Raw genomic sequence first — 25,348 nt, forward strand, 5'->3', positions numbered from 1 at the left:
GAACTAGTTGTGAATCATTATATCTCTAGAGGGTTTTTTTGCATTGCGATATCTATGGAATTTGAAAGGATTAGTGTTGTGCTCTCACTGGGAGGCCTCGTGAACTCACCTTTCTCTTGGGCGGTACTCTCATATGTATTCGAAAGGTATACCAATGATCCTTTCATTGATTTTAACTTCATCTGGGCAGCCTGCTCCGCAATAAAACTGTTTTTCATGTCCTTCGGCCATGACCCCACTGCTATCTGTCATCCTACCAATGCAGCTTCATGTTCGAGGCTGATTCTATCCGACTATCGAACATTTGAAATCGGGCGAGGTTTCCAGTCTAGCGCTGTGACGCAAGCTGACTGGAGCTTACAGATACGTACACTGACAATTGACATAAACAGTTACAAATGCGCACTTCTTCCAAATACCACCTCCTTAAGCCCGCATGCGCGGAAGCCCCTAAAGAAAAATCAAGTTTCGTTGCAGTCCTCATATCCCAGCCAACCCGCTGAACCTATTTCATTTCTATTGTAATGATGGAGTTTACTGAAAAAATCCCGGATTCTCAGACAGCAGTCATTCAGCATGACGATGGAGTCCTAAAAGTCACCCATGGCTTGCCCATTCCAAAACTTAGTTCTCATCATCTCCTTGTGTCGACCAAGGCAGTGGCTCTGAATCCCTGTGATTTTAAAATGCCCCTAAGATTTCCCACCCCGGGTCTTTGGGACGGTTGCGACTTTGCGGGCATCGTTGTTGCATTGGGAAGCCAGGTCGCTGCAGATGGTCGATTCCACCTTGGAGACCATGTTTTTGGGGCAGTTCAAGGCTCCAATCAATCCGACCCTCAATCTGGTGCATACTGTCAGTACATTCGTGTCGTCGCGGACTTCACGTTCCATATTCCGAAAGAAATGTCCTTTACAACCGCCCCAGGCTTATCAGGAACGGCAATCGCAACCCTCGGGGTGGCGCTGTTTTGGTCACTGCAACTTCCAGGAAAGCTGGATGATCCAGCTAGCAAAAGAGAGGATGTTTTTATTTATGGTGGAAGCAGCACCATTGGGCTGCTTGCCATTCAAATGGTGAAGCTGTAAGTCGACTTTTGCTTGAATATCAATACCCGTTTTCAAATTAACACCATATAGGTGCGGCCACCGGGTCATTACAACGTGCTCCCCTCACAACTTTGACCTGGTCTGTCAGTACGGAGCCGATCTTGTGTTTGACTACAAGCTTCCAACTTGCGCGAAAGACATCCGGGACGCAACCAAGAATACTCTTCGATATGTGCTGGATCCCTTTTCTGAGGTGAAAACATTGCGCATATGCCAGGAAGCAATGGGCCGGACTGGTGGTCGCTACTGTGCCTTGGAACAATACCAAGACGACCTCTTCACACGCAAAACCATCAAACATGAGCTGGTCATGGGAGGTGCTATATCTGGTGAGGGTGTAAAACTTCCGGAGCCATACGGTATTTCGCCCCGTCCGGAAATTGGGGAATGGGCTCGAGGCTGGTACCAATCCGTTCAGCAACTTATTATTGCCGGAAAGTTGAGTCCTGCTCCCGTGGAGATCATTCCGGGGCGGTTCGAAGGTGTCCTCGGCGGGTTGGATACTCTTAAAGCGGGTAAGGTGTCTGGAAAGAAGCTTATTGTCGCTATATAAACCGGAACCTTAGATTAAGTAGCTATTTGAGACTATTTATGCAGAAAATGAAATATATGACGGTGGTTTCTAACGCTCTGAGTTCTATTATGTCCATCAATGACTTGTTTACTACTACCCTGAATCAGCGTTGATAGGGACCTACTAGCTTCGCAGGCTTGAAAGTCCTTCGGAACGTGTGATATTTGATGAGAAGTAGAACAAAGAAGGTGAAGGAGAAGAAAATGAAGAAGCAAAAAGATGATTACTTCTAAATATAGCTCGATTCCACCATTAAATTTCGAATGCAGCCCGCCGTTCCAAACTAAGATTGGCGTGGTCTAGACTGACCCCTTTTCGACTTATTATCTTTCATTGACTCTTGAACACAAAGTATCTGGATTCAAGCAGCATCCACCATTGTGTCATTACGTCTCATTATGCATGATAATCATACACCATTCGCGCAGTAACTGTCTCATCCTTCTTCAAAGTCTTCGAAGTCACAGCAGTGCGGGTGAGGTATCGCTTCCCGTTGATCATTTCGAAGCCCCAGAGCACGTGGGCAGTCCAACCCATCCTCGTATTATAAGCAGCCTCATCAATCACCTTATTTGAGCAACAGCCATCTTCAAATGCCTGACGAAGCATATCGTCTTTGACATCAGCGGTGTTCATGTATTTCAGCTGCATGACGATATCTCCGAAAATAGGAAGTGACATATCCTGCCCGACTCCGTTCAGGGGGCATGATGTTTCACTGTTAAAGCCACCAGGATGAACAACTTGCTTTACGTGCATGGTCGTGACCGAGCCAATGTCAGACGAGGAGTCGGTGATACTGTCGCTGCTAGCATCCGACAACGAAACTGACTGGGTGATTTGCAAAGAGAGACTGGCAAAGCGGAGAGCTTTTCGGGTAAACCAGGGTACACCTTGCTATTCTTCTTCAGTCATCGCCAAAGAAGATCAAATTAGGGCAATATTCATACCAAGGCAAATACTGCATCCGGATCATCGGAGAGTTTCCTGTCCTGCGGGAAGTTATTAACCTTATGGTTCAAGTCTCGGGAAGGGGAAACATACCAGACTCCATGTTCCAGCCAAATCGGTGATATCTTTCGAGAAGGGAGCAGCCATTGTTTGATGCAGAAATTTTCTTGAGTAAAACACAAGGGAAGAATTCGCAGGTCCTGACTATTCACCAGGGTAAATGTGCTCAAATATGTCTATTCTCTATGGTTCTCTATGATGCGAAGCGCAAGGGACACCGAGGATCGGACTCGGTATCGGTATCGGATTTCGAGGCTGAAGCTGAATGTTTGATTAGTAAGTTAGTAGGACTCGGCGATTTGTGGATGTATCCTCAGTTCTAGTATCAATTCAAATGGGCAGTTTTTGGATACTCAATAGTTGATGAATCCCACCGGATAATAATCCGCCGAAGCCCAGCGAGCATCAGTAAACATTAGATGAACCCAAGCCAAGGTCAGATATCATTTGGGTAGTAGTATCTCCATTTCGGGTCACCAAATCCAGATGCAGCTTGTGCACATGTGGGTTAATATGCACTGGAGAATTCAGAATTTTCATGGTATATTTTCTGGTTCGCCCCCACTAATTAACTGGATATCCGAGTATTCGCTAGTAACGATGCCAAACATGACCACCAAGTGCTACATAGTATCAAGTATCTCCGCGACTATATTGCCTTATTAACTGCGCCCATTGTCAGATATCATGTGTTCATGTTGGGTATTGAATAAAATTCCGGCAGCAGAATGAGTCCCATGTTATAGTCACGTCCACAAAGCGAACAAAACACCAGTATAAATGGTATCATTAATCCACCGGATCCTTCAAAAGCTCGCGCAAACAGTTCATTGTTTCTTTCAGAGGAATCCCACACTGAACTTGCTCCTGTGTCATAATGTGGTCTCGTACAGAAGCCAAAGGGCCACTTCCCAAAATAGATGCAACGGGACTCGTTACTCCATCCATATCGCTGCAAGGCATCCCTAGAGCCTGCTCAATCTTTGCCAACATTTCAGTACTGAAGTCAATTAAGAATTGCATTTGTACAGTCAGGTTTCCGTCCATCTGAAACTGTCCGTACTGTAAGCCTGGCAGTAGCAGGAATGCAGCCGCGTCGACCGGAGGAACAAGAATAAAGAGTTGATAGATTTGGCTGAAAATGGCTCGATAGACGCGAATAAGATGGCAGTATACTGTGAGTATTCCCATGGACGTTGATACGTCACATTGAGGTGGTAGTAAAGTTCCTGGCTGATCCAATAGGGATGGATTTATTCTGCGATGACTCGAATCATTGGATGATGCGGTAGATGCGCCCCGTTGCTTCACATTTTGGGGAGAAGACTTCACGTCCTCAAATGTATTCAACTCCCCGAGAGAAAACTCGATACTCGGGATGACATGAGAAGGGTTTTCCGATGAGCCAATTCCAGATTGAAGGATCTCTAAGAATTGTGTGGAATGGCTGAGCATGCGAAAAATGGGTATGTCAAGCTTCCCGGCCGAGAAGCTGATGTCGTCGCCAAAGAAGGCTGAAGGTTGCAAGATATCCACGTCGGCTTCTAAAAGTTCGAGATCATCTATCAGTTCTAAATTCAATATAAGCAGCCTTTTGCGCACATTGTAGTTGTTTGTCGTGCTCCAGTCAGTCGTGCTTATTGTTCCTTGCTTTTCATTTTCGGCGACCGCAGGTATCCTGTCCCAGGAAGCACCCCAAATACCGTCCATGACAGTTGAAGGGCATGGGTCTAAGATGTTAGGAGGCTCTGAAGGCAGAGATGATACGACACTGTTGTACGATTCATCTTGAAGATTGAACGGCTCCATTAGAAGGGCATTTGGGACCAATTTTTGGGGATATAGGCCATAGTCTGACTGGATGAAGAAATCTTCGACAGGGAGCTGTTGAAAATTCAGTCAGCAGTATATCAATCATAACAGAATCTGCAAATCCTCACCATCGGGTTCAAACCTGTTGTCCAAGGTGGTTGTTGCTCGTTCCATTGATCAAATGGGAATACGGTAGCAGGATACGAAGCTGCCTGGAATCCCATATCCACCGAGAAGGGGGTCGTATCTTCAGTAACCCAGGGTGAAAAATTCTCTGGATACGGCCAACTGTTGTATTTTGGATACTCGGGCTTCCGGACGTTGCCTGCTGATAGAGACTTCTTCACTTTGGAGTTGGTCGATTTGTGCAGAATAGGCATAGAATGTCGCTCAAAGCCCATAGATCGTGGATCACAGTCCCCTTGGTAAGAGCAATGTCCGCTTTTTGAAGAAAGGTAATTTGAAGAAGGATGGTTGATGCTTGTCGTACACAGGACCTGAGCTTTGAGACACCTTTCGCATGATCTGCCATTCACATGATCGCGCTCACAGCGCAGTTTGAATCCTCGGCATCGATCGCAGGCTGACCTTCGGGATTGCCGATAGTTGAGAGCTGGATTCATAGTGATCGAAAGTAACAATAATTGATTGACGGTAGTACTTTGGGGAGATGTAGGTAACCAAGTGTGGCGGAATAGGTACTTTGATGACAAGTCAGAGGAAGTACTGACTTTCCGGCATATACTTCAGATATGTCCAATTCTAATATGATCGACTTGTAGATTAGACCAAGATACAGGCCCAAGAGATGTGTGGCTGTATTTGAAATAGGTACATGGCCACGGTACTGGGTCTCTGAAAATGTTCCAATAACAGAGCATCGGAATTCCATGACCACATGCGGTTTATTCGTTCAAATACTTAGTGTATGTTAACTCGCGTTTAATGATTGATAGAGTGTATTAACTAACGAATCAGGGTATTCAAAGAGCCAAAAGAAATGGTACAGTACTCCAAATGCCCCCCGTACTTATTTGTGTCATAGAACCTTCATATTAGAGTCGATGAGCTAAGGCATCTATCCAATGTCCCTGGAATAGATATGACAAATTTCAACAAGATTCTACTTTTTGAGATGTGACACAAAGAAAGCATGGTAGCGCGCGCTGGAGGTTGAATACACAAAAGTAACTTTAACATTCTGATAAGAAACAAAAGCAAGGGAGGTCAATGTTAAGGAAAATGCCAATTTGGTATGGTATCACAGGTTCATGTTATCAAGGATACCATGTGAGCTTCTGTATGACAGAGGAGCACTGACAGCGCGTTATCTAGAGCCCGAGCTTTTGGTTTGGGAATAGCCGCTAGAGTCGTACATATCCCGGGCAGCCGGAAAATTAAAATCAGAACCCAGCAGGGATATAAATGGAACCATCCTTTGGATTGGCGGCCTTTTTATAGAAGCCCATATTTTATGCCCCATTGCCCTTGCACCGTCAGTTCTGTTCTGAACTAAACCTCATGCTTGAGTTGCACGGCGTCTGTGGCTTTAGTTCAAACGGCAAAGTGAATTCATTCATGACAAAAATAGCTCGAGTTGCCTGGCATAACATATCGCGTCTTCCAATTTGATGCATTTCCTGATGGGTCTACATCACCTGGGCGCGAGGAAACCTGTAGAAGATCAGACATGACGTCTCTCGTGAAACAATTGTTGCACCGCCTATGCTGTGATACCTAGCTATTTGGCCTCTTTATGCCCTGAATTTTCTATACCGTCTATCTTTGTATAACATGTCGACCATGACACAAACGTGGGCCTGTGCGATGACTAGGTTCGTTCGTGGCTCTCCTTGGTACTCCATCGGTACCAATTGATTGGAATTGTCCACACTTGCGTTTTTGCATTATAGCTCCTGCCTAGATGCTGTATGACAATCTTAGAACCTTTCTCAATCCAGGCTGGGCAAACTTTAGACATTATTTCACAGACCAAGGGTTGAAACATGCCCAAATGCAATTTCCTGCTAGATAGTCCCCTCACTCTCTCATCGCAGTTACATACTTCTCGTCAGTGGTTTTCTGCAGGAAAGCGAAATGCGGCAACCCTTTGATTGTGTGGAAAACAATGCACATGTGCGAATTAAAACGTGTTGGGGCCACGAGTGATCCTTGCAAGTTCTCATGTATATAGACTAGAGATTATATTAATTGTCGTGGCAAGTTTTCAGGACAAATCAGGCTTCGTCCTGTGAGTTTTGTCCACAGGTATCAACGCCTGCATTGGATTATCTCTAGCTGAATCAAATTGGTGGTTGCTACGATAGAGAGGTATACGCTCGCACCCATGTTCGTCAGCCGCCATAACATGAGATCTCATCAATTCATTGGACCGAGGAAAGATTTGAAATGTTGTGGATGATAATCTGTCCCTGTGGTTCAAATCATGATTGATCAGAGGTCGGACTTTTTGTGGGCACAGACAAGGTTACAAGATTGGTTGTCAGGGGCGCAAGAGAACTTTCAAGTTGATGGAGCCTCCAGGGATACAATTCGCATCATTTTCAAGGTTCTTATGGAAGAAGGGGGTGAGAAACAAGATAGTTGTATATCTCGAAGTGCAATAGCGTAACTTTCATAATGCCTAGCCGTTGCCAAGTCAGGTAAGAATCCATCCAGGCTTCAGCAACATATAAGCAAGTAAGCAGAACCAAGATTTAGTTGCCAACGTTTTACTACCAGGGACCGAAAGGAGAGCATCGAAACCAACAAACATGCCTAAGTGGCTGGGTGAAGAGGGGGTCTGAGTAAGCCGAGGTCCGCTCCCGTAGAATGCGGGGAAGTTAACTGCTGCTCTTCCATAAATAATGCGTAGATACAATAGAGAAACTGGAAATAGAGAGTCTTGTACTCTGTAGAGCATTATGAATTTCGACCTACCCGCAGAATTGAAGTCTCACCTCCAATCAATAGATTCTTTTATCAATTCCATAATAATTCCCCTCCAACATGCCGAGGATAATAACCGGTTCTTCGACCACAGACGAGAGCACTCCCGGACAGATTGGGATAACGATGGCAACCCGCGACCAGAATGGGAGACCTTGCTAAGCCGAGCTCGCCAACTTAGCGATGAAGCAGGCTTCTATCGTTTCGCGCTACCCAAGCAATATGGAGGCGAGGAGCACCCCAGCACAAACCTTTGGATGTCCGCGATTCGGTATCATTTATCCTCGCACCCCACATATGGAGGCGGCCTTGGACTTGCGAATGATCTGCAAAACGAGCATAGTATTGTCGGCAATTTCCCTGACATCTATATGATCCACCATTTTGGGAGTGAAGAGCAGCGCCGCACCTTGATTCCCGCTCGTTTGCGCGGCGAGTTTCGATCAACATTTGGTCTGACGGAGCCCGATCACGGGAGTGATGCCACCTTCATGTCAACAGTGGCTCGTCACGACCGTGGCGGTTTCGAAATAACTGGAATGAAGAAGTGGCAAACTGGTGCGCATAATTGCACCCATCTGATTGTCTTCGCCAGAACTTCCGGCGTGGCAGGGTCGGCGAAAGGCATTACGGCCTTCTTAGTTCCACGGGAAGCATCTGGTGTTCGAATCCTGAGCTATGAATGGACAATGAACATGCCGACAGATCACGCGACCGTCGAGCTGGATCATGTGTGGGTGCCAGAAAGTGCGGTATTGGGATCGCTTCATCACGGCTTGGCAATTGCTCAGACTTTTGTGCATGAGAATCGCGTCCGGCAGGCTGCAAGCGCGTGCGGTGCAGCGCGATTTTGTCTTGAAAAAAGCATTCTTCGCGCTCGTGAGCGCAAAATTTGGGGGGAGGGTAAAGTGCTCGCCGACAACCAGGCAATCCAATTCCCGGTGGTGGAGCTGATGACTCAGGTGGAGATGCTGCGATTATTTATACTGAAGACAAGTTGGGAAATGGATTGTATTGTTGCTGCAAGTCGTTTAGTAGAGAGCAAAGTGCCACCGTGGTTTGACATTGAGCGGAAACTGAGTGACCAAGTGTCGATGTGTAATTTCTGGGCAAATCGCTTGTGCTGTCAGGCAGCCGATCGAGCGATTCAGGTAAGTCTTGGATTATCTTCGTACCGGCTGATAGGAAAGGCTGACATGACAGATTCATGGCGGGGATGGGTATTCGCGTCATTATCCATTTGAGCACATTTATCGACACTTCCGACGGTATCGGATCACCGAGGGTGCAGAAGAAATCCAGATGCGCAAGATTGCTGCATTTATTTTTGGGTTTGCGGGTCCAAAGAAGGAGCTGGAGGCCCGGGGTAAGCGGAAAGCTAAAATATAACCTCCCCCTGGGCAATTGAAGGTAGCATCAGAACAGATTCGAAACAAAAATATCACTTTTATATTTGCATGGTATCTCTGGTAAACAAAGCGCTAAAGTGACCGTCTATAGTCGATATGAGAGCAATAATGAAAGTCCGAAGTAGCGCAATATAAGAAAGAAGTGCTGACATCCGCTCATCCTTATAAAATCGGCGGTGCGACGAATGAATCCGGGATGCCCTCAAAAACCCAGTTAAGAGAGTCGAAAACTTCAGAGAAACCAGCCTCGGTGAAAAATGCGCCGCTTTCATCAAATTGAGTCGGTAACAACAAGGACGGGTCCTCGAGGGAGATGTCTTGTTGCCGCATGGGTCCGGCTGTTGTGGTGATGTCTATATTGGCCGCAGCAGCCGCCGCTGTAAAAATGAAGTGTTAGCAGAGCTTTCAAATTCCAAGCCCGAATTGGATGTCATCTACCTTGCATTTCTTCGATACTCTTCACTGGCCGGAATCGTTGTCGCCAGCGCCATACAGTATCATAGACATGGCTCATGCTCATTCTACAACGAATTTTTAGCTGAAGACCGTCTTCCCCAGCTGGCTCTGGGCCAGTCGCATTCCACATCTGAGCGAGAATATCAGCAAGGCGAATAGGGCGGTCATGGTCCATAACGCTAATTCGGCGGATGGCCGAGATGGCGCCATTGAACAACAGCTTGCCATGATTGAAGTCAATGTGTCTGTTAAAGCTGCTCTTCAACAGCTTCATCAAAGCAAAAGCAGCGGAAACAATCATTTGAAGGATATAGTTGGTTGAGTGTCCAATGAGCTCGCCCGGGGCAGTTTCAAGATCCAATACTCGTCCTAGGAACGAAGTCGTTGCGATGAAGAGCTTGGTGAGATCGTCACTCCGTGGGCTGGGGCCTAGGAAAACAAAATACCGGAAATGTAGCTCGGCAGCACGCAGGTGAATCATGTTAATCGCTATGATGGTATTAGTCAGGTTTTCGAGATAATCAAATCAAGGAACCATACCAGAAATTTCTTGTCCAAACTCAACCTCCATCTCCCTCAGTTCGCTCTCGAGTAATTGAACGATCACGAGTTTCTCCACACTAACAAATTCACCAGGGTCGGGCCTACTACTATAAAGAGCTTTGGTCACCCGATCACAGAACTTTTCAATGCGAAGTCGAATGGCAAGGTCCGTCTGCAGGCGGTAGTCCGCATCTTTTAAAGACGCAGGCTCAAGAGCCCAGTCGTACATCGTGCTTGGAGGTTGACCATAACCAGTTGCAACGCTATTGTATGATAAGCCACGGCCATTGGGATGGGGTATCGAAAAATACATACTTCTGGGCCACTATGTTGCAGATGATCCACGTATGCAGTCGATCTTTTAGTGCTTCGCCTTGGACCCCCATTTGGAATGTTGTGAACTCCTCCGGCTGAACTGGGCGGTGCAAACCCAGCTGCATGGCAATCTGCATCATCAGACCACTAAGCATGAACGTTGCATCGGTCCGCTGGCTTGTCGTGGGGAGAGGCCATGTGCATAAGACACATAGTGCCTTGACTACTCGGTAATCCTGAGGAACATTGGTAATGGTTGACCATAGTAGACGGCTGAAAGGTCCTGACAGTGCACTCAACAACCCGGGGTCAGATGGTGATCGCCGACTAGCAACACAAACAATAGTCCATGCCAGCAAAGGACAGCGACCAAGGTAGACCTCAGGAGGTTTGGGTAGATTCAGAAGCGGAAGAAAGGGGTGGTAATAGTTGTAGTATCTTGGTAAGGAAATTAGTTGGAGAGCATGACACATCTGTGGGAAACCTACTGTTCAAAGAGTCGTGCGACGCGAGCTCGCGATAGGGTAACATCTTCGAGTCTCCATGGGGTATTCTCATCCTGTGAGAGAATGGAGCCAGACCGCTGCATGGTGAGAGGTGTTGACATGGAAGGATGAGGCTCTGCCGGTACTGATACCGGGCGTGACCGATCCACCGCAGAAGATTCACGCCGACGGAAACCTTCTTCTGAAGTTTGTGACATCTCGTCAGCAGTATGATGTTCACCTGCATGTTCTTCAGGATTTGTTTCAAGCCGGCGACGAAGGTCTGCAATTTCCTTCTCCATCTCGGCATTGCGTCTTTGTACTGTTAGTAAAATTCATTATTAGAAAGGATTAAACGGGAGTTACCTTCGCTTGGAGATACGTTTAAACGATTGTTCAACTTTGCAGTCAATCCCGAGCCTACGGCAGCGGGAGCATGCCGCAGCGGGAGTTTGTACAATATCACATCGTAACTGGGTAATGTCGCGACGGCTTCAGCTTCAGCGCGGTGCAGGGGGGATGTGGACACGTCTAGTTGGACGAATGGGACAGGGCTCGGAGAATGTGCATGTGGCTCACCTTCTGTTGCTTACACTCATTACAGGCCTTTCGGCTTCCACCTCGGCGCTTGCCCGTGACAGGCGGGGTCTTCTCCATCTCGCCTGATTCCGGGCTTCGTTGCATGAAATTAACGCCCGGGGGCGGCCGGGGAAGACTGGGGGACCGAAAGTCGCTTTGGGGAATCAGGTGTGGCCCATTTGGTGCCAGCAGATTCCGATAGTCTAAGTCCATTAGGATCGGCTTGCTTTCGCCCGATATAAAACCCCATCGAACGTGAGCGGTTTGCTCGTGATGATTATCTGCCGGAAATCGGAGAAATCGACAGGTGAGGAGACTTCGAAAGGGGGCAGAGCCAAGGATTCGTCGTAGTGGGGCTGCTTTGTGGATGATGATTTGAGGGAATCAATGAGCGGGAGTCGGCGGTTCTGGCTGAGTCAGCTTTCTGGCCTTAGGCAAAAAAATAACAAGGTGCTAAGGCAACAAGGCAGCTTTTCATTTTCCCTACAATGTCCAAGTGCGATCTTCCCTTTAATCCTTCAACTTCCCATATCTTATTGTATCCATAACTTTGTATGATTTATGTTGTAAATGACTTGGCCTTTTAAGTTGACTTGGTATTGCCATAACCGTAGTCCATGGCAGAACAATATGCACTCTGGCATACGCGCCTTCAGCCAACTTTTTCTTTGGTCTACAGATGTACGGAGTACAAGCAGGCGATCAAACGTCCTCGATTCCCGTAGCCAATGATCGGATGAACTGTAAACATGCCAGCATGATCGGGTGGATCAAGTGGAGCAACCCTGGAAAATGAGGGGAAATCAAGGGATCGGCACATCTGATACGCTCTTGGAGTGTTTGCGACCGAACACAGGGTTTGAACCAGATCGTCTGGAAGACCTGGAAGAGCTTTCCTCTCCAAAGAACAAAAATTCGCGGGGTTTTTTTTTTCTTCACATCACCCGTCATGGCTCGATTATTGGCGTTGCTTACGCTTGCCCTTGGGGCTGCCTCGTATCAGCAACCCTTATCGTTCGACGAGGCGGAACAGCTCAGTAAGCTTCGCGGTGCGATTCGGAATGTCGTGGTGCTCGTTCAAGAGAACCTCTCTTTTGACCACTTCGCCGGTGGCCTCACATATAACAGCAGCATCGATGGCTTAGTGAACCGAAAATATTGCAATCCAGCAAATGTGTCTGTACCCGATACCTCCCGGCAAGTTTGCGCAGCCAATACCGCTCAGAACATTGCTGCGGATGATCCCAATCACAGCATTTCGGGGATCAATATGCAGCTATTTGGATCATATCACCCTCCTGCTTTGGCTGAATCTTCCATGGATGGATTCATTACCGAACAACGAGTTTCATACAGACTGGAGCGTTTGCAGAAACAACAGGAATTAGAAAGGCCCGGCAGACCAAAAATCCAGCATGATGAAACCCGCGGAATGTCATCAGAAATGATCGCCCAACTCGAGCGAGAACGCGCAGCTGAAGTTATCGATTACTTCACCCCAGAGCATATCCCTGTTTTCAATACGATCGCAGAAAACTATGTTCTCTTTGACAGGTGGTTTGCTGCAGTGCCCGGCCCTACCAACCCCAACAGGGCATATCTCACGTCGGGTACTTCATATGGCCATGGCAGAAACGATGAAGGCTTTCTTCGATCAGAAATGCCGCAAAAGTCTATCTTCCAACAATTATCGGAGAAGGGAATTAGCTGGACCAACTACGAGAATTCAACAAAGTCAAGTCCTGCGTTTTTGCCCGATGCAATGTTCTACGAGTGGACCGCAAAATCGATCACAAGCAAGACAAGTGTGAAACCTATCGAGAATTTTTATCAAGATGCCGCCAATGGTGATTTGCCACAGTTCACTTGGATTAACCCCGAATGTTGCCACTACATGTCCATGCACCCCCCGTCTCCAATAAACATGGGTGAAAATTTTGTCAAGGGTATTTATGAAGCCGTACGGAATTCGCCTCAGTGGAATGAGACGCTGTTTATTCTGACGTGGGATGAGCATGGTGGATTTGCGGATCATGTGCCCCCTCCAATGGGAGTGCCTGCCGGTGACAGTCTAACATACACAGAAAGAGCTGCCGATGGTGGTGACTACAAATTCCATTTTGATCGTCTGGGTGTTCGCGTTCCTACGGTGTTAATTTCTCCTTGGGTTGGTAAGGGTCTTGTCCAAAACAAGCCGGATAGAGATAACGACTTTACCCACACTTCTATCTTGAAAGTTCTTTCTGAGCTTTGGGATTTGGAAGTCCTCACGCCTCGCGTGGAATGGTCACCTTCCTTCAAGCATTTGATTACAAGTGAATACCGGGACGACACACCAGAGTGGCTTCCAGACGCAACGGACTTTTAAAACCGGGGCACCGGCGTCAAGGGATCATTATGCAAATCTTTATATATTATTTTCTATCATAATAGGGGGTATTGAATATGGTATCACAATATCAAAATACAAGGAAAACAAAGGTTCGACATCCGGGCTAGACTTTTGGTCATTCCATGTGAATCTCATTCGAGCGTGAGTCTCACTTGCGGCCGAAGCCAAAGAATTTGGACACGCCACCTTGAGCAGTCTTTGATTGTTGTGTGATGGCAGAGTTGCGCGTATTCACACGGTCGATATCAAAGGGATTCGCTTCGTATAATTCAGTAGATTCGAGAGATGAACGAGAAGACATTGACTCGTTATCCACGGACAATCTCGGGGCGTCCGCAACCTGGTTCTCTTGCAATTTTTCAGCTAAGACGCCTTCGGTCTCCATCGCAATCTCCTTTTCTTGGGCCTTTCTAGCCAATGCACGCATAAAGTCATCCGCCTCAGAAGCATACTTGCACTTGCGACGGATAGCCGGTCCATAGTGGTAGAAAATGAATGGGAATGGGACGCATGCGAGAGAAAGGAACGCGGGAACGCTCGATGCCCAGTGAATCCCCAGGTTGTTGAACATGTATGTCGTGAAAAGAGGGAATACAGCACCAAAGCATGATCGGATAATGGAATTGGCAGCCAGCACAGATGCCGCGTAGATGGTGTATGCATCAATGAGATAATTCATGATTCCAAGGAAGACAAATACCATACCAAAGCCGAATGGTGCTGTTGCGAGCACGCAGACGATCCATGGAATGGATGAGTAGTTCGTCCACGCAAACCAGAATAGACCGATAGGAATTGCTAATCCACCATACATGGTTGGTGGTAGACGTGCTTCCGGTGGCGCAAATCCGTTGTGCTTATGGTGGATACGTACATAGCGTTTGTTATCGAACATGTTCAGACCAACAGCGATCATCATTCCTATCATCACAGCAAGGAAGGGCAAGCTGCCGACTCCTTCACTCCAGCCTCTAACCTCTTGGAAGACAATTGGGAAGGCATCGAAGAGCATATATAGCGTACCGTACACGATAGCCATGTAAAGTGAGAGCAAGAAAACAATAGGCTCGGAGAAAAGGAGAATCCATGGTCGTTTAAGCGCAGTGCCGAACGCAACACGGGCGGAAACCTTTCCTCGATCAATATCCATCTGACTGCGATAGACTTTTCCAGAAAGTTTGGACAATCGCTCGGCTCTTTTCCGGAGCAAGACGGGGGCGTAAGTTTCTGGAACAATGAGAGTTTCGCATATCCAAATCAGGCCTGTGAAGACAGCCAAGAATCCTTGCACCCATCTCCACCCAGCGTTTTCTCCCAAGAAGCCTCCGATAACAGGGCCGAGTGTAGGTCCAAGGAACGGTGCGCCAGCGAACAGGCTCGTAGCCAGTCCACGTTTTTCCGCGGTGAAGATATCAGCAATGACACCACCCGCGTTGGAAAAGGGAGATGAACCAAAGGAACCAGCGAAAAAGCGAAGGATGATAAGAACGTAGGCATGCTGGGCGCCTGCTGCACCCGCACAGAATGCAGAGAGGGAGAAGAAGGTGATCACAAACACAATCTGACGTCCAACCAGCTCACTTAACGGAGCCCAGATTAGAGGACCGACAGCAAAGCCCAGAACGAACAAGCTCACTCCCAGAGTTGCAACTTCCTCGCCAACATCCAAATCTTTGAGGACTTCATTCATTCCGCCTGCATACGCCGAGGACGATAGCGAAACTGCAAATGTCGCAAATGCGACCAGAATAGTGTAAGTCCATTTCAGGCCGGAGGAAAATCCCATAGGATTGCGGGGATCATTGGGGATCCATTCGACGACATAAGGCGACTCTTCGGTACCGGCGCCAGTATAGGGAAAGTCGATTATTTCAGGTGTGACAACACCCTGGTCGGTCAGGATGCGCCAGTAAGGGATGCGTTGTGGTCGCGGTGCTTCGGGAGAGCCTTTCTCCGCGGAAGACATGATGAAATGCGATCAATTGATGAACAGGCGCAAGCACTCCAAGAGTTCGCAAGGGGGAGATTCTGTTTTTTAAATAGAGTCCATGGTCCAAAAATTAGGCACAAATCTGTCGATCGCCCTACATATTCATTCTAAATGTCATAAATCGCATCAGCTGGACTCAATGGATAAACAATCACGCATCCTGATTGCTGGACGGTCTTTGATCGCCCCACCAGATGGGGCGGGCTTGCCGTTTTCCCGGAATCCACAACCTGATTCGGTTGTCGTGTCGGCAAGCCGAGCTGTCGAATTTACCGCCAAATGTGACTGCCGTAGGCTCGGCGTGCCTCGGCAGCCGCAAACGTGTATGGTACAGATATCTGACAGACCCACAGTGTGTTGATCACTGCCGACGTACAGTATATCTTTGAAGAATAGAATGCACATTTGACCTTGGGTCTCACAAATTCTGCTTGAGGAACAAGCACGAGAGTAGGCAATTAACCAGGTGCAGGAATGAAACAGAAATTTATGTGCATGTAGTGAGTCCAAAGAGTGCTCCCGAATCATTGTGGTCTATGTATTAATTCTCAAGCGTCTGAAGATTTCGAACTAGGTAAATATGGGCGAGAGAGCTATACCCCTATCTTTCAGCTTCAACAAGTTCTTTTAAAGTAAATACCCCGACATCAAAGCGAACAAATCTAGAATAATATGATCAGCGGATTTTCTGCGAGCTTTTGAATAATTGACATGAATGATTTACAGCTGTGTTTACCGGACAGATGGTCCTGATCAAGGTTTTCCACGATGAAGAGAAAACAAGGTTTGAGGCTAGGAAAACACTGTAATTTTGAATGAAAACACCGAAGGGTCTTCGACTGTAAACCCGTAAAGACTCGTTTAATGCCGAGTGGGTCCCGATTGACTTTTTTGGCATACCTAGTTATACGCCGTAAATGGCTTCACTGATTACCCGATTAGTATAACCTACTCATCCCCTTTCTATATGGCCGTAATTACTCGCAGCAAATGTCAGTTGATGATAAATATGCACATAGTACGAATGGGTTGACTAGCATATATATTTGTACGCCATTTACTTTGAAGTATTTATCTCAGCAAGCAAACACATGACTTCTCGCGCTTTGAAACCTTCCTTCACATCCACTTCAATAATACTCCTTTGTAGCAGGTTGCTCCCACGGTAAGTATTGTGTCTTCAATCAAATCAGACTTGTCGCCGAGACACCATAATCTGATCCACTCTGTGCTTCGACTCAGACTCCCTCTTCCAGTCAACATGGTATCGAAGGAAACAATGGCATCGTGAGCTGAGAAGGCGACCATGTTATCGAGCTTCAAGGAGCTTCGTATTCCACAATATTTCCACATTCATGTGAGCACCTGACCTGAAAAACATTCTTTTGTTCCTCTCGCCTCAATTTGGAACCATATGGGCTTATCACAAGGCTGGACTGCCAGGCTCGCAAGTTGTGTACCTCTGTCAATTCGATTATCTTCAATTGGTTTAAGAAACCCAGGTCGAATAGCGATCCCCTTTACGACTATAGGTGGTATTTATACCCCTTGGATGATCCTGGCTTCGAAATACAGAAACTTTCTTCAGAGAGCTTTCGTTCCATACCAGCCACGACTCATTTTTCGTAGGAAAATAAGTGGCATCCTCACCCACTGGACTCCAGGGTCATTGCGAAAATCTTCGATTTCCCATTCATGCGTCACTTTATCTACTCTGTCGCTGCCACCAGTTGACGCATGTTCGAATCAATCATGCTTTGGCCAAAATGAGAATCATCCAGGCGGCCAAGGGTCATTTCAACATGCCCGGCTCAGATGCTGCAATATTGTACAATCGGCGTATGTTCATAACCGGAGAGGCATGATTGGGAGAACATATTTGTGGGGTGATGCGTATGGAATAAGGGCTTGCATGAGAAAGTCATCTAGTTACTAAATACAGAATACTGCATTAGTACAGCAGTCTCTTATCTTAACTGGTGGGGTGGAATGGCAATGGAAGTCTCCACTATTTCAGCTTTAGTGGCAAGTAAACGCAAGCTACTTGACACCTGCTGCTCGGGGCGTGAGTTCCGAGATCACGTGATACATGTCCTGTTTTTGTGCTTCAATCTAGTTTGTTCTCTATTCCGAACAGATAGCCCTGGCTATTCTGTCCTTAATTCCTGATTCAGACCTTTCGAATCTAATGACTCGGGAAACCGATGCGGATCGTGTTGTCTTTCCTTTTCGGTTCGGTTTTACCTAAAAAAAATCTCATCTCCGCGTGTTAAACATGTGGGTCTTTCTGTCCGAGACCCACTTTATTCAAGCGAATGCGGAAATTCTGCAGTATCCGTAGAGAAGAAAAAAAATTCTGATCTTGCGATCTCCCTCTAAAGTGACATAATCTGGTCGCTTCTGGACAGCAGTTCAAGCTCCAACTAGCTTGTTAGGCCGCAAGTTCTCGGTCGCTCTGGTCCAAGATGCCTCCTCGGAATGTCGCCTCAGTGGCGCCAGCCAACAGAAATTCTTCGACCTCGTACGTCTCTGGCATTGATTTCGGCTCCGATCACAAAAAGGTGTCCCAGGACATCAAGATCTCTGATAGCGAGCAAAATAATGGCGAGGAATCAGAGCCGGGCCAGCTGAAGCGTCGTCTCAAGAGCCGACACTTGCAGATGATCGCAATTGGTTTGTCTTCCCTACCAAGATTCATTGAAGCTCCCCGTAGCTAACAATATTATTTAGGGGGAACTATTGGAACTGGTAAGCACCAGATGAGGATATTGAATCAATATCTGTTTACTGACCCTCTTAGGTCTCTTTATCACGAGCGGTACAGCCCTCGCGGAAGCCGGTCCCGCCGGTGCCCTGATCGCATATATCTTCATTGGTACAGTCGTCTTCTCCGTCATGGTCTCTCTCGGTGAGATCGCGACTTTTATTCCCATTACCGGTGCCTTCACTTCCTACGCCGCGCGATTGATCGACCCCAGTCTTGGTTTCTCTATGGGTTGGATCTACTGGTTTAATTGGGCCTCTACTTTCGCAGTCGAACTTACAGCTACTGGAACGATTATACAATATTGGCGGCAAGATCTGAACATTGCGATCTTTATCGGAGTCTTCTGGGTCTTGATCACGGCGTTGAACTTCATGCCAGTCGGATTCTATGGCGAAGTGGAGTTTTGGTTCTCCACCATCAAGGTTACGACGGTCATCGGCTTCATGATCTTTGCGATTTGTGTCGATTGTGGTGTCGGAAAACAGGGCTACTTGGGCTTCCACTACTGGAAAGATCCCGGCGCCTTTGCGTCATACCTTGTCACAGACAACGAGTCGTTGGGCAAGTTCGTCGGTTTCTGGGCGGTGCTGATCCAAGCTGGCTTCTCTTACCAGGGAACCGAGTTGGTCGGTATCGCTGCTGGAGAGACCGAGAATCCCCAGAAGACTGTCCCTTCTGCCATTCGCAAGACTTTTGTCCGAATCGGTCTCTTCTTCGTGTTGACGATCTTTTTCATTGGCTTGGTTGTGCCCTCTAACAACAAACGGCTCGCATCTGGCACGACCAGCGGTGCGTCCTCGCCTATGGTTATCGCAGCTGATCTTGCCGGCATCTCAGTGCTCCCGAGTTTGATCAATGCCGTTCTTTTGACTGTGGTCTTGTCGGCAGCCAATTCGAACGTGTACAGCGGTAGCCGTGTCTTGACCGGTTTGGCCCTTGAGGGCTTTGCTCCCAAATTCTTCGCCAAGGTCACCAAGAAGGGTGTACCCTATTATAGTGTCGCTTTTACTGCTGCATTCGGTCTTCTCGGTTTTATGAACGTGTCCAACAATGCAGTAACGGTGTTCAACTGGCTGGTCAATCTCTCCAGTGTTGCTGGATTCATCACCTGGTCCTGCATCAACGGATGTCACATTGCCTTCATGCGCGCATGTGCTGCGCGGGGAATTTCACGCGATGATCTGCCCTACAAGGCGGTTGCCCAGCCATGGCTGGCGTGGTATGGTCTGTTCTTCAATATCTTGATTGCTCTCACTCAGGGATTCACCTCATTCATCAACGGCTTTAATGTCTCCGATTTCTTCGTGGCTTACATTTGTCCGATTGTGTTTGTTGTCCTTTATGTTGGTCACAAGCTGTGGACACGCTCATCTTTCATTTCCGCTACCGAGGCTGATCTTGATACTGGCCGAATCGAGTTTCACAAAGAGACCGAACTGCCTACCCCGTGGTACTGGCGCTTGTGGCACTGGGTTTCCAACTAAATAAAATGACTGAAGATTTTGTGTTCTGAATATACTATTTTCACTTGTGATGTGGTCATGTTTGGTAGCGAATTCAAATGCATAATATACCATCAATGTTCTAATAACCCTTCCACCTCCCTGGCCCTTCACGTGTAGTCGTATGTTCATGATTTCGTGTGCAATTCCTCACTCCTCTCATACCCAGTTAAATTGCCGTGCTAAGATCGATACGCCACCTATCAATGCCGTTGCCCCTGTACAAACAACAAGTGTGCCATAACCACTCCCATATACGCCAAATGCAGAGCCTTGCCAATCATCCGCCTTGAGCAACGCTTCACTGAGTGGACCGCTAACCAGATTCCCAATCCCTCTGCCAAATTCCATGAAAGGATATATGACGCTCACATCCGCTCCCGGATTCGCTTGTCCAATTTCCTGTGCCACTCCTGCCCATGTCGCTGTATATCCGCCCGCCAAAAGTCCATAAGTAACGCAAAATAGGTACAGAACGGGGATGTTGGTAGCAAACCCCCAAAGGAAAAACACCGATAAGACCGTGCCAACCGTCGATATGAGGATGCAGGTGGTACAATGGTATCTATCAGAAAGATATCCCATGATGACGGAACTGAAGACCCAAGATAGATTAATTAGCGTGACTGTGAGTGACGACACAATCTCGCTGGCGCCCAGGCTGCGGGCGTATGTAGGTAGGTATATGGTCGGCAGAAAGAAGCCCAATGCTTCAACGGTATTTCCAAGCTGGTATATGTTGTAAACTCTGCTGGATAAAAAGCTGAAGTTGAGTCTGTCGTAGCTGGGAATCTTTGGAGGTGGTAGTCTAGGTTTGTGCCAGTAGAGGAACGGCACAGCAAGAATGAACAAAGCCACTGCAGAAACTCTCAAAGTTGTTTCGACTCCGTATTTACCAAGAAGCCATTCTATCAGCGGTGGAAATATGACTCCAGAAACCCCTGATCCAGCCTATCTTCCGTGTCCATATTAGCAGGAAGTTCACAGACTTACGGACAGACGTGTTACAAGGGTGGAGCTGAGTTCCATACCAGAGAAATCCCAAAAGCCAGCCCTTTGCGCTTGACAAACCACTCGGACATGTATAAAATTGACGGTGTATATGAAAAGCAGGCTCCAATGCCATAAGCAGCCCCTTGTGACAAAATGAGCTGTGTCGTATTATTGGCGAAGGAGCTGAGTGCCAGGGAAACACACACAATTCCAATGCCCACCGTGGAAACCCAGCGGGCGAGTCGGGGAATCAATATCATCATAATGATCGTAAAAGGGGCAAGTAAGTATGCAATGCCCTATGTCATTGTCAATTCCATTTAATCTAGCTTCAGCAGGAGAGACAACAAACCATAGCACATGTTCCAATCACAGCTATATTTTTAGATCCTTTGAATGGCTCGTGCACGCTATAATAGTCTTGAAAGATGCCAAATGAGAAGGCAAATCCTTCGGAGTTTGTTAAATTCCTTTCAATCATTCCTCGGGTCCGTTTCAGGTTCCAATGACTTACCCCATACCAACGCTTCTAGCATAGTAGCGGCTAGCAAAAATAGCCATGCATGAACCCCTCCATCAACTGGAGGCAAATCTTCTTCATTCATGCCATCTTTTAGATCGATTTCCTTGCACGATGTATTCGCCCGACAGGCTTGATAACTGTCGCTTGCTGTGCTGGTTGGATGTCTATCAGACTTTGTTGAGCACAATGCAGAATCGAGATCTGCAGAAGAAGATGAAGACATGTGGGATAATGCTGATTAATTGCAAGGTCCGGCGGACACCTCTATATAGAAATCTACGACACAAGGGAGAACGGAATAGGGTTGGATCAGCTTGGTAAGTGACGAACCCTCTCATCTGTCACTGGGACGAATCAAGGTTCAGGAACCAAGGAGTAGGAAGCGAGTGCATGCCTGGAGGATAACAAAAGGCAATGGAATGTCGATCAGCTCCTTCATATCATAACACCCTCACAGACCGAAGGCTGTACCATTCATCATTTCAAAATATTTTTTCCTAAAAACCATAGAAATACCTGGCTATACGCCTTCCTTTGGGTAAATTCTATCGTGAATCATTCCCTCAACCCTGAACTCAAAATCACGATATCATTAGCCGAGCTTGTAGCAAGACAAGGGATTCATAATTCAAAATGAAGCTACTTTGTATTCTCACCGCCATGGCATTTACTGTTTTTGTTGATGCGCAAGAGTCTTTCTGTGATGGGGTATGTCTTTTCGGCACTGGCGGAAATTCACCTTGTGTTGCCCCGCTTGTTACAGGTGCTTCAGACCTTAAATGTCTTGAGGACGGTCAAGTTTGCTGTGTCCTTAGCTCCACCTCTATCGAATAAGCTGGTAAGTTTTCAACATTCAAAATCCGTCGAATATAAATATCTGTACGGATACTCACTGCATTTGATAGTTTTTGGCCCGGTTCTACATTTTGGTATTATTGTCTATACCGAAGAATCTTGAAATCAGTCTGTGGGACTGTTGTTGCACCTTTTTTTTCTGTCATGGGCTACTACCTCTCTGATCAGATTTTCTTCATTTGTTCTGTGACCTATGATCAGTCACTTCCTGGCTGCCTTTGTGTGGGAGGGGGTGAATTGCCTGATTTGGAAGGCCTTTGTTGGCTATTAAGCGCTTTTTCCTGTTTTAAATTCCTAGATTCAAAGAGGAAAGTTCCTTTTTGTGCATTTGACGATTAAGGTAGAGTGTTGATTGTTGCGGCTGTAGCCCCACCTGAACAATATCAAGACCATTCATTGTTTTCCACCATTATAATTGATACCTGAAAGTTGGGAATCTCCCTGCTGAATGACCCTCTCATGGTGCTCATCTTTTTGCTATTTTCTTATTTTGACTTCCCTGACAACAGTGCATGGAGCGAGTGATAATTGTGGGAGCAGGTTAGTGGCCTCTATCCACACAAGCGACCCAACTAATTCACCTAGGTCTTTACGGCCTGATTGCCGCGAAGACCTATCTACAAGTGAAGGGTGTGTATGCTGGCGAAGGAGAAACCAACTCCACAGCTGAGCTAGAGGGCATACCACCATGTTTTGCCCATCACGGTCATAAGGTCAAGCGTGCCGATGGGTGTCATTTGCTTGTGCTCGATGCTGCATCGGATATTGGAGGTACCTGGGCAAAAAGACGTCTCTATCCAAACCTTCTCAGCCAAAACTCCTATGGTCTGTATGAATTCAGCGATCTGTCTCTTGCCGATGCTGTCCCCTCCGAAGAAAGCAAGGGAAATTCGCAGTTTATTCCCGGGTGGAAGATCAACCAATACTTGCACACATGGGTCGGTAAATGGGACCTCCAGAAACACATCAAGTTGAACTCGAAAGTTGGCATATCTTTCTCATGTTTTATTCGCTCGGCTAATCGTTATCAGGTCAACAGCATCAGTCGCCTCGAAACCAAGGAATGGAACCTCAACGTTGCTGTCATGGACCACCTTGGTCATTACCAAAATATCCACATAATATGCGATAAGTTGATCTTGGCAACAGGGCTAACCTCGGTCCCAAATTTACCAGATATAGATGCATCCAAGAGAGCCGGCAAACACTTTACACAAGAGATACACGCCAAGGATATCGGGAGCTGGTCTCGCATGAATCTAGGGTACCAGCCTCTCCCCAGACCCGACAAGATCATACAAATTCCACAGATTCCACAACCACCGCCATCTAAGATACGATCTGTCGTTGTCTATGGGGGAGCCAAATCTTCGTTTGACTTGGTTCATTTTTTTGCGACGATTCATCGAAAGGATCCTTCCTTGCATCTACAGTTCACACCCGAAGACCATGTCCAAGTACATTGGATTGTTCGAGACAACAGCCCAGGCCCAGCATGGATGGTTCCACCGACCTCCTCACTTCCCTCTGGAGAGGTTGTGGCCACCGAAAAGGCAGCAAGCACGAGGTTCATCCATTATCTAAGTCCATGCTCTTATGAGGCGCCCAAGCGCCTCTATGTACGGAATTGGAGAATACATGGAGATGGATCATGGCTAGCTCGTCTTTTCCATGGAAATATCTTTGGGAGATGGTGGATACGTTGGCTATGGAATTCTGTGGATCGGAGCATGGAGGAATTCGCACAATATGATGGAGATGAAAAACTGAAGCTCCTTCGGCCGAACAAGAGGTAAGGTTTATCTCGGCTCAAATGTTTCTGGCTACTCAAAATTTATAGCATCATTTCCTGTGGTGCCAGTCTTGGTATTGCGAACCAGCACGACTTGTGGGATACAATTAGGTCAACGAATGTGAAGGTTTACCGGTCCACGATCCAGTCACTCGCTGAACCATTTTCGGGAAAACGATGGATCGACACAACAGTGTGCTACAGTATCATTGGCAGATGGCAGAAACATTGATAATGTTGATCTCGTTGTTCATGCTACTGGTTATAAGCCAATCGTCCCAATCAAGACTTCGCCACCAAGTTTTCGACTCACCCTTGGTTTGTCAGGCATTGCCAGCTCTGACTTCCTGGGAGATGTTGAGGATTCAAACGAGCCTCAGAAAATGATTGATGTTCCTCTTGATTCCACTACAAAGGATCAATGTCAGTACTGGCAAATCCTTGACGCAGCGCTCGAGCCAGCGATCAAGCAAAGACTAGTCGATTGTGGATGCGTCCCGCTGGAAAAATCCGATCCATCATGGAGTAGGCCAAATAAATTCATTCCATATCGGCTATTTCGTCGCATGGTTGCTCCAGAACTAGCTGCCGAGGGAGACCGTTCCTTCGCAACCCTCGGGATTGTTCTCGGTTCCACGATTGCAGTTATCGCTGAGGTGCAAGCATTGTGGGTTGCCGGATTTCTGACCGGGGGGTTTGATCAGCCACCTATAGGCAATTCTGCACTCAAGTCTGGAGTACTGTTCCTGCCGGATCTATCCAAGGAGACCATGAACCAGAAAATTTCTGAAGACTGTGTTCTTGGATCACTCACAGGGAGTGGGTTAGAGGTTGATGCTATCGATGTAAGTTAGATTTGTTTGTTTTAAAATGAGTAAGACTAAGAAAATATTGGTGACAGTACAATGATATGCTCATGCGAGACTTGGGCCTGAACCCATATCGCTTTGGGGGAGGCATGTTGAAAGAGCTTACTGGTGTTTATGAGCCGCGCATATACGCTGGAATAGTTGAAGAGTGGCTCATTCGTCGGGATTTCTTGCACTTATCCTCGCGGGGCTAAGAGCGGTCCTTCACCTGCTTTGTGGGCTTGAATAGTATGAGCAAATGTAGTTCTGATTGAACCAGACATTATTAGCCGTGTGTGGAAGCGCAATAAATGAGGAATATTCACCCTAATGGCCTTCAGGCTCAAAGCTAATTCTGATGTAGCTTAGATTACTACCAGGTTTATTTTAGCCTGCTAGAGTGTGGCAATAATTTGAGGCAGATTTTATTGAAAGTTTGAAGTG

At 47.0% G+C, this 25,348-nt stretch overlaps 10 protein-coding genes across 10 annotated transcripts; 5 read left to right on the forward strand and 5 right to left on the reverse strand.

The window, feature by feature from the left end:
• Window positions 1-527: 527 nt before the first annotated feature.
• Window positions 528-1,662, forward strand: N7520_006135 (zinc-binding alcohol dehydrogenase family protein; the record flags this gene model as incomplete). The annotated part of the gene is made up of 2 exons (XM_057140069.1): window positions 528-1,084; window positions 1,140-1,662. The coding sequence occupies 2 exons, from the start codon at window positions 528-530 to the stop codon at window positions 1,660-1,662; spliced, it is 1,080 nt and encodes a 359-aa protein (XP_056994075.1).
• A 417-nt stretch (window positions 1,663-2,079) lies between these two features.
• Window positions 2,080-2,781, reverse strand: N7520_006136 (uncharacterized protein; the record flags this gene model as incomplete). Its single annotated transcript, XM_057140070.1, has 3 exons — window positions 2,080-2,580; window positions 2,634-2,675; window positions 2,728-2,781. 3 exons carry the CDS (start codon window positions 2,779-2,781, stop codon window positions 2,080-2,082), a joined length of 597 nt encoding a protein of 198 aa, XP_056994076.1.
• Window positions 2,782-3,483: 702 nt separating this feature from the next.
• Window positions 3,484-5,129, reverse strand: N7520_006137 (Zn(II)2Cys6 transcription factor domain-containing protein; the record flags this gene model as incomplete). The annotated part of the gene is made up of 2 exons (XM_057140071.1): window positions 3,484-4,578; window positions 4,635-5,129. The coding sequence occupies 2 exons, from the start codon at window positions 5,127-5,129 to the stop codon at window positions 3,484-3,486; spliced, it is 1,590 nt and encodes a 529-aa protein (XP_056994077.1).
• Window positions 5,130-7,430: 2,301 nt separating this feature from the next.
• N7520_006138 (acyl-CoA dehydrogenase family protein) lies at window positions 7,431-8,844 on the forward strand (the record flags this gene model as incomplete). The annotated part of the gene is made up of 2 exons (XM_057140072.1): window positions 7,431-8,606; window positions 8,659-8,844. 2 exons carry the CDS (start codon window positions 7,431-7,433, stop codon window positions 8,842-8,844), a joined length of 1,362 nt encoding a protein of 453 aa, XP_056994078.1.
• Window positions 8,845-9,026: 182 nt separating this feature from the next.
• Window positions 9,027-11,455, reverse strand: N7520_006139 (transcription factor domain-containing protein; the record flags this gene model as incomplete). The annotated part of the gene is made up of 7 exons (XM_057140073.1): window positions 9,027-9,241; window positions 9,303-9,809; window positions 9,861-10,126; window positions 10,179-10,616; window positions 10,667-10,985; window positions 11,030-11,194; window positions 11,257-11,455. 7 exons carry the CDS (start codon window positions 11,453-11,455, stop codon window positions 9,027-9,029), a joined length of 2,109 nt encoding a protein of 702 aa, XP_056994079.1.
• Window positions 11,456-12,191: 736 nt separating this feature from the next.
• N7520_006140 (uncharacterized protein) lies at window positions 12,192-13,610 on the forward strand (the record flags this gene model as incomplete). Its single annotated transcript, XM_057140074.1, has 1 exon — window positions 12,192-13,610. The coding sequence occupies one exon, from the start codon at window positions 12,192-12,194 to the stop codon at window positions 13,608-13,610; it is 1,419 nt and encodes a 472-aa protein (XP_056994080.1).
• A 172-nt stretch (window positions 13,611-13,782) lies between these two features.
• On the reverse strand, window positions 13,783-15,600 carry N7520_006141 (MFS transporter; the record flags this gene model as incomplete). Its single annotated transcript, XM_057140075.1, has 1 exon — window positions 13,783-15,600. The coding sequence occupies one exon, from the start codon at window positions 15,598-15,600 to the stop codon at window positions 13,783-13,785; it is 1,818 nt and encodes a 605-aa protein (XP_056994081.1).
• A 2,489-nt stretch (window positions 15,601-18,089) lies between these two features.
• N7520_006142 (putative amino acid permease (Can1)) lies at window positions 18,090-19,875 on the forward strand (the record flags this gene model as incomplete). Its single annotated transcript, XM_057140076.1, has 3 exons — window positions 18,090-18,297; window positions 18,355-18,372; window positions 18,425-19,875. 3 exons carry the CDS (start codon window positions 18,090-18,092, stop codon window positions 19,873-19,875), a joined length of 1,677 nt encoding a protein of 558 aa, XP_056994082.1.
• Window positions 19,876-20,052: 177 nt separating this feature from the next.
• N7520_006143 (uncharacterized protein) lies at window positions 20,053-21,632 on the reverse strand (the record flags this gene model as incomplete). Its single annotated transcript, XM_057140077.1, has 4 exons — window positions 20,053-20,844; window positions 20,925-21,185; window positions 21,239-21,336; window positions 21,401-21,632. 4 exons carry the CDS (start codon window positions 21,630-21,632, stop codon window positions 20,053-20,055), a joined length of 1,383 nt encoding a protein of 460 aa, XP_056994083.1.
• Window positions 21,633-22,776: 1,144 nt separating this feature from the next.
• N7520_006144 (uncharacterized protein) lies at window positions 22,777-25,119 on the forward strand (the record flags this gene model as incomplete). Its single annotated transcript, XM_057140078.1, has 5 exons — window positions 22,777-22,804; window positions 22,850-24,056; window positions 24,105-24,152; window positions 24,205-24,901; window positions 24,958-25,119. 5 exons carry the CDS (start codon window positions 22,777-22,779, stop codon window positions 25,117-25,119), a joined length of 2,142 nt encoding a protein of 713 aa, XP_056994084.1.
• Between the last annotated feature and the right edge of the window lie 229 nt (window positions 25,120-25,348).

Source organism: Penicillium odoratum (genome assembly GCF_028828045.1).
Source record: "Penicillium odoratum strain IBT 22623 chromosome Unknown utg000005l_segment0_segment0, whole genome shotgun sequence".
In the NCBI taxonomy this organism is placed as follows: Eukaryota; Fungi; Ascomycota; class Eurotiomycetes; order Eurotiales; family Aspergillaceae; genus Penicillium; species Penicillium odoratum.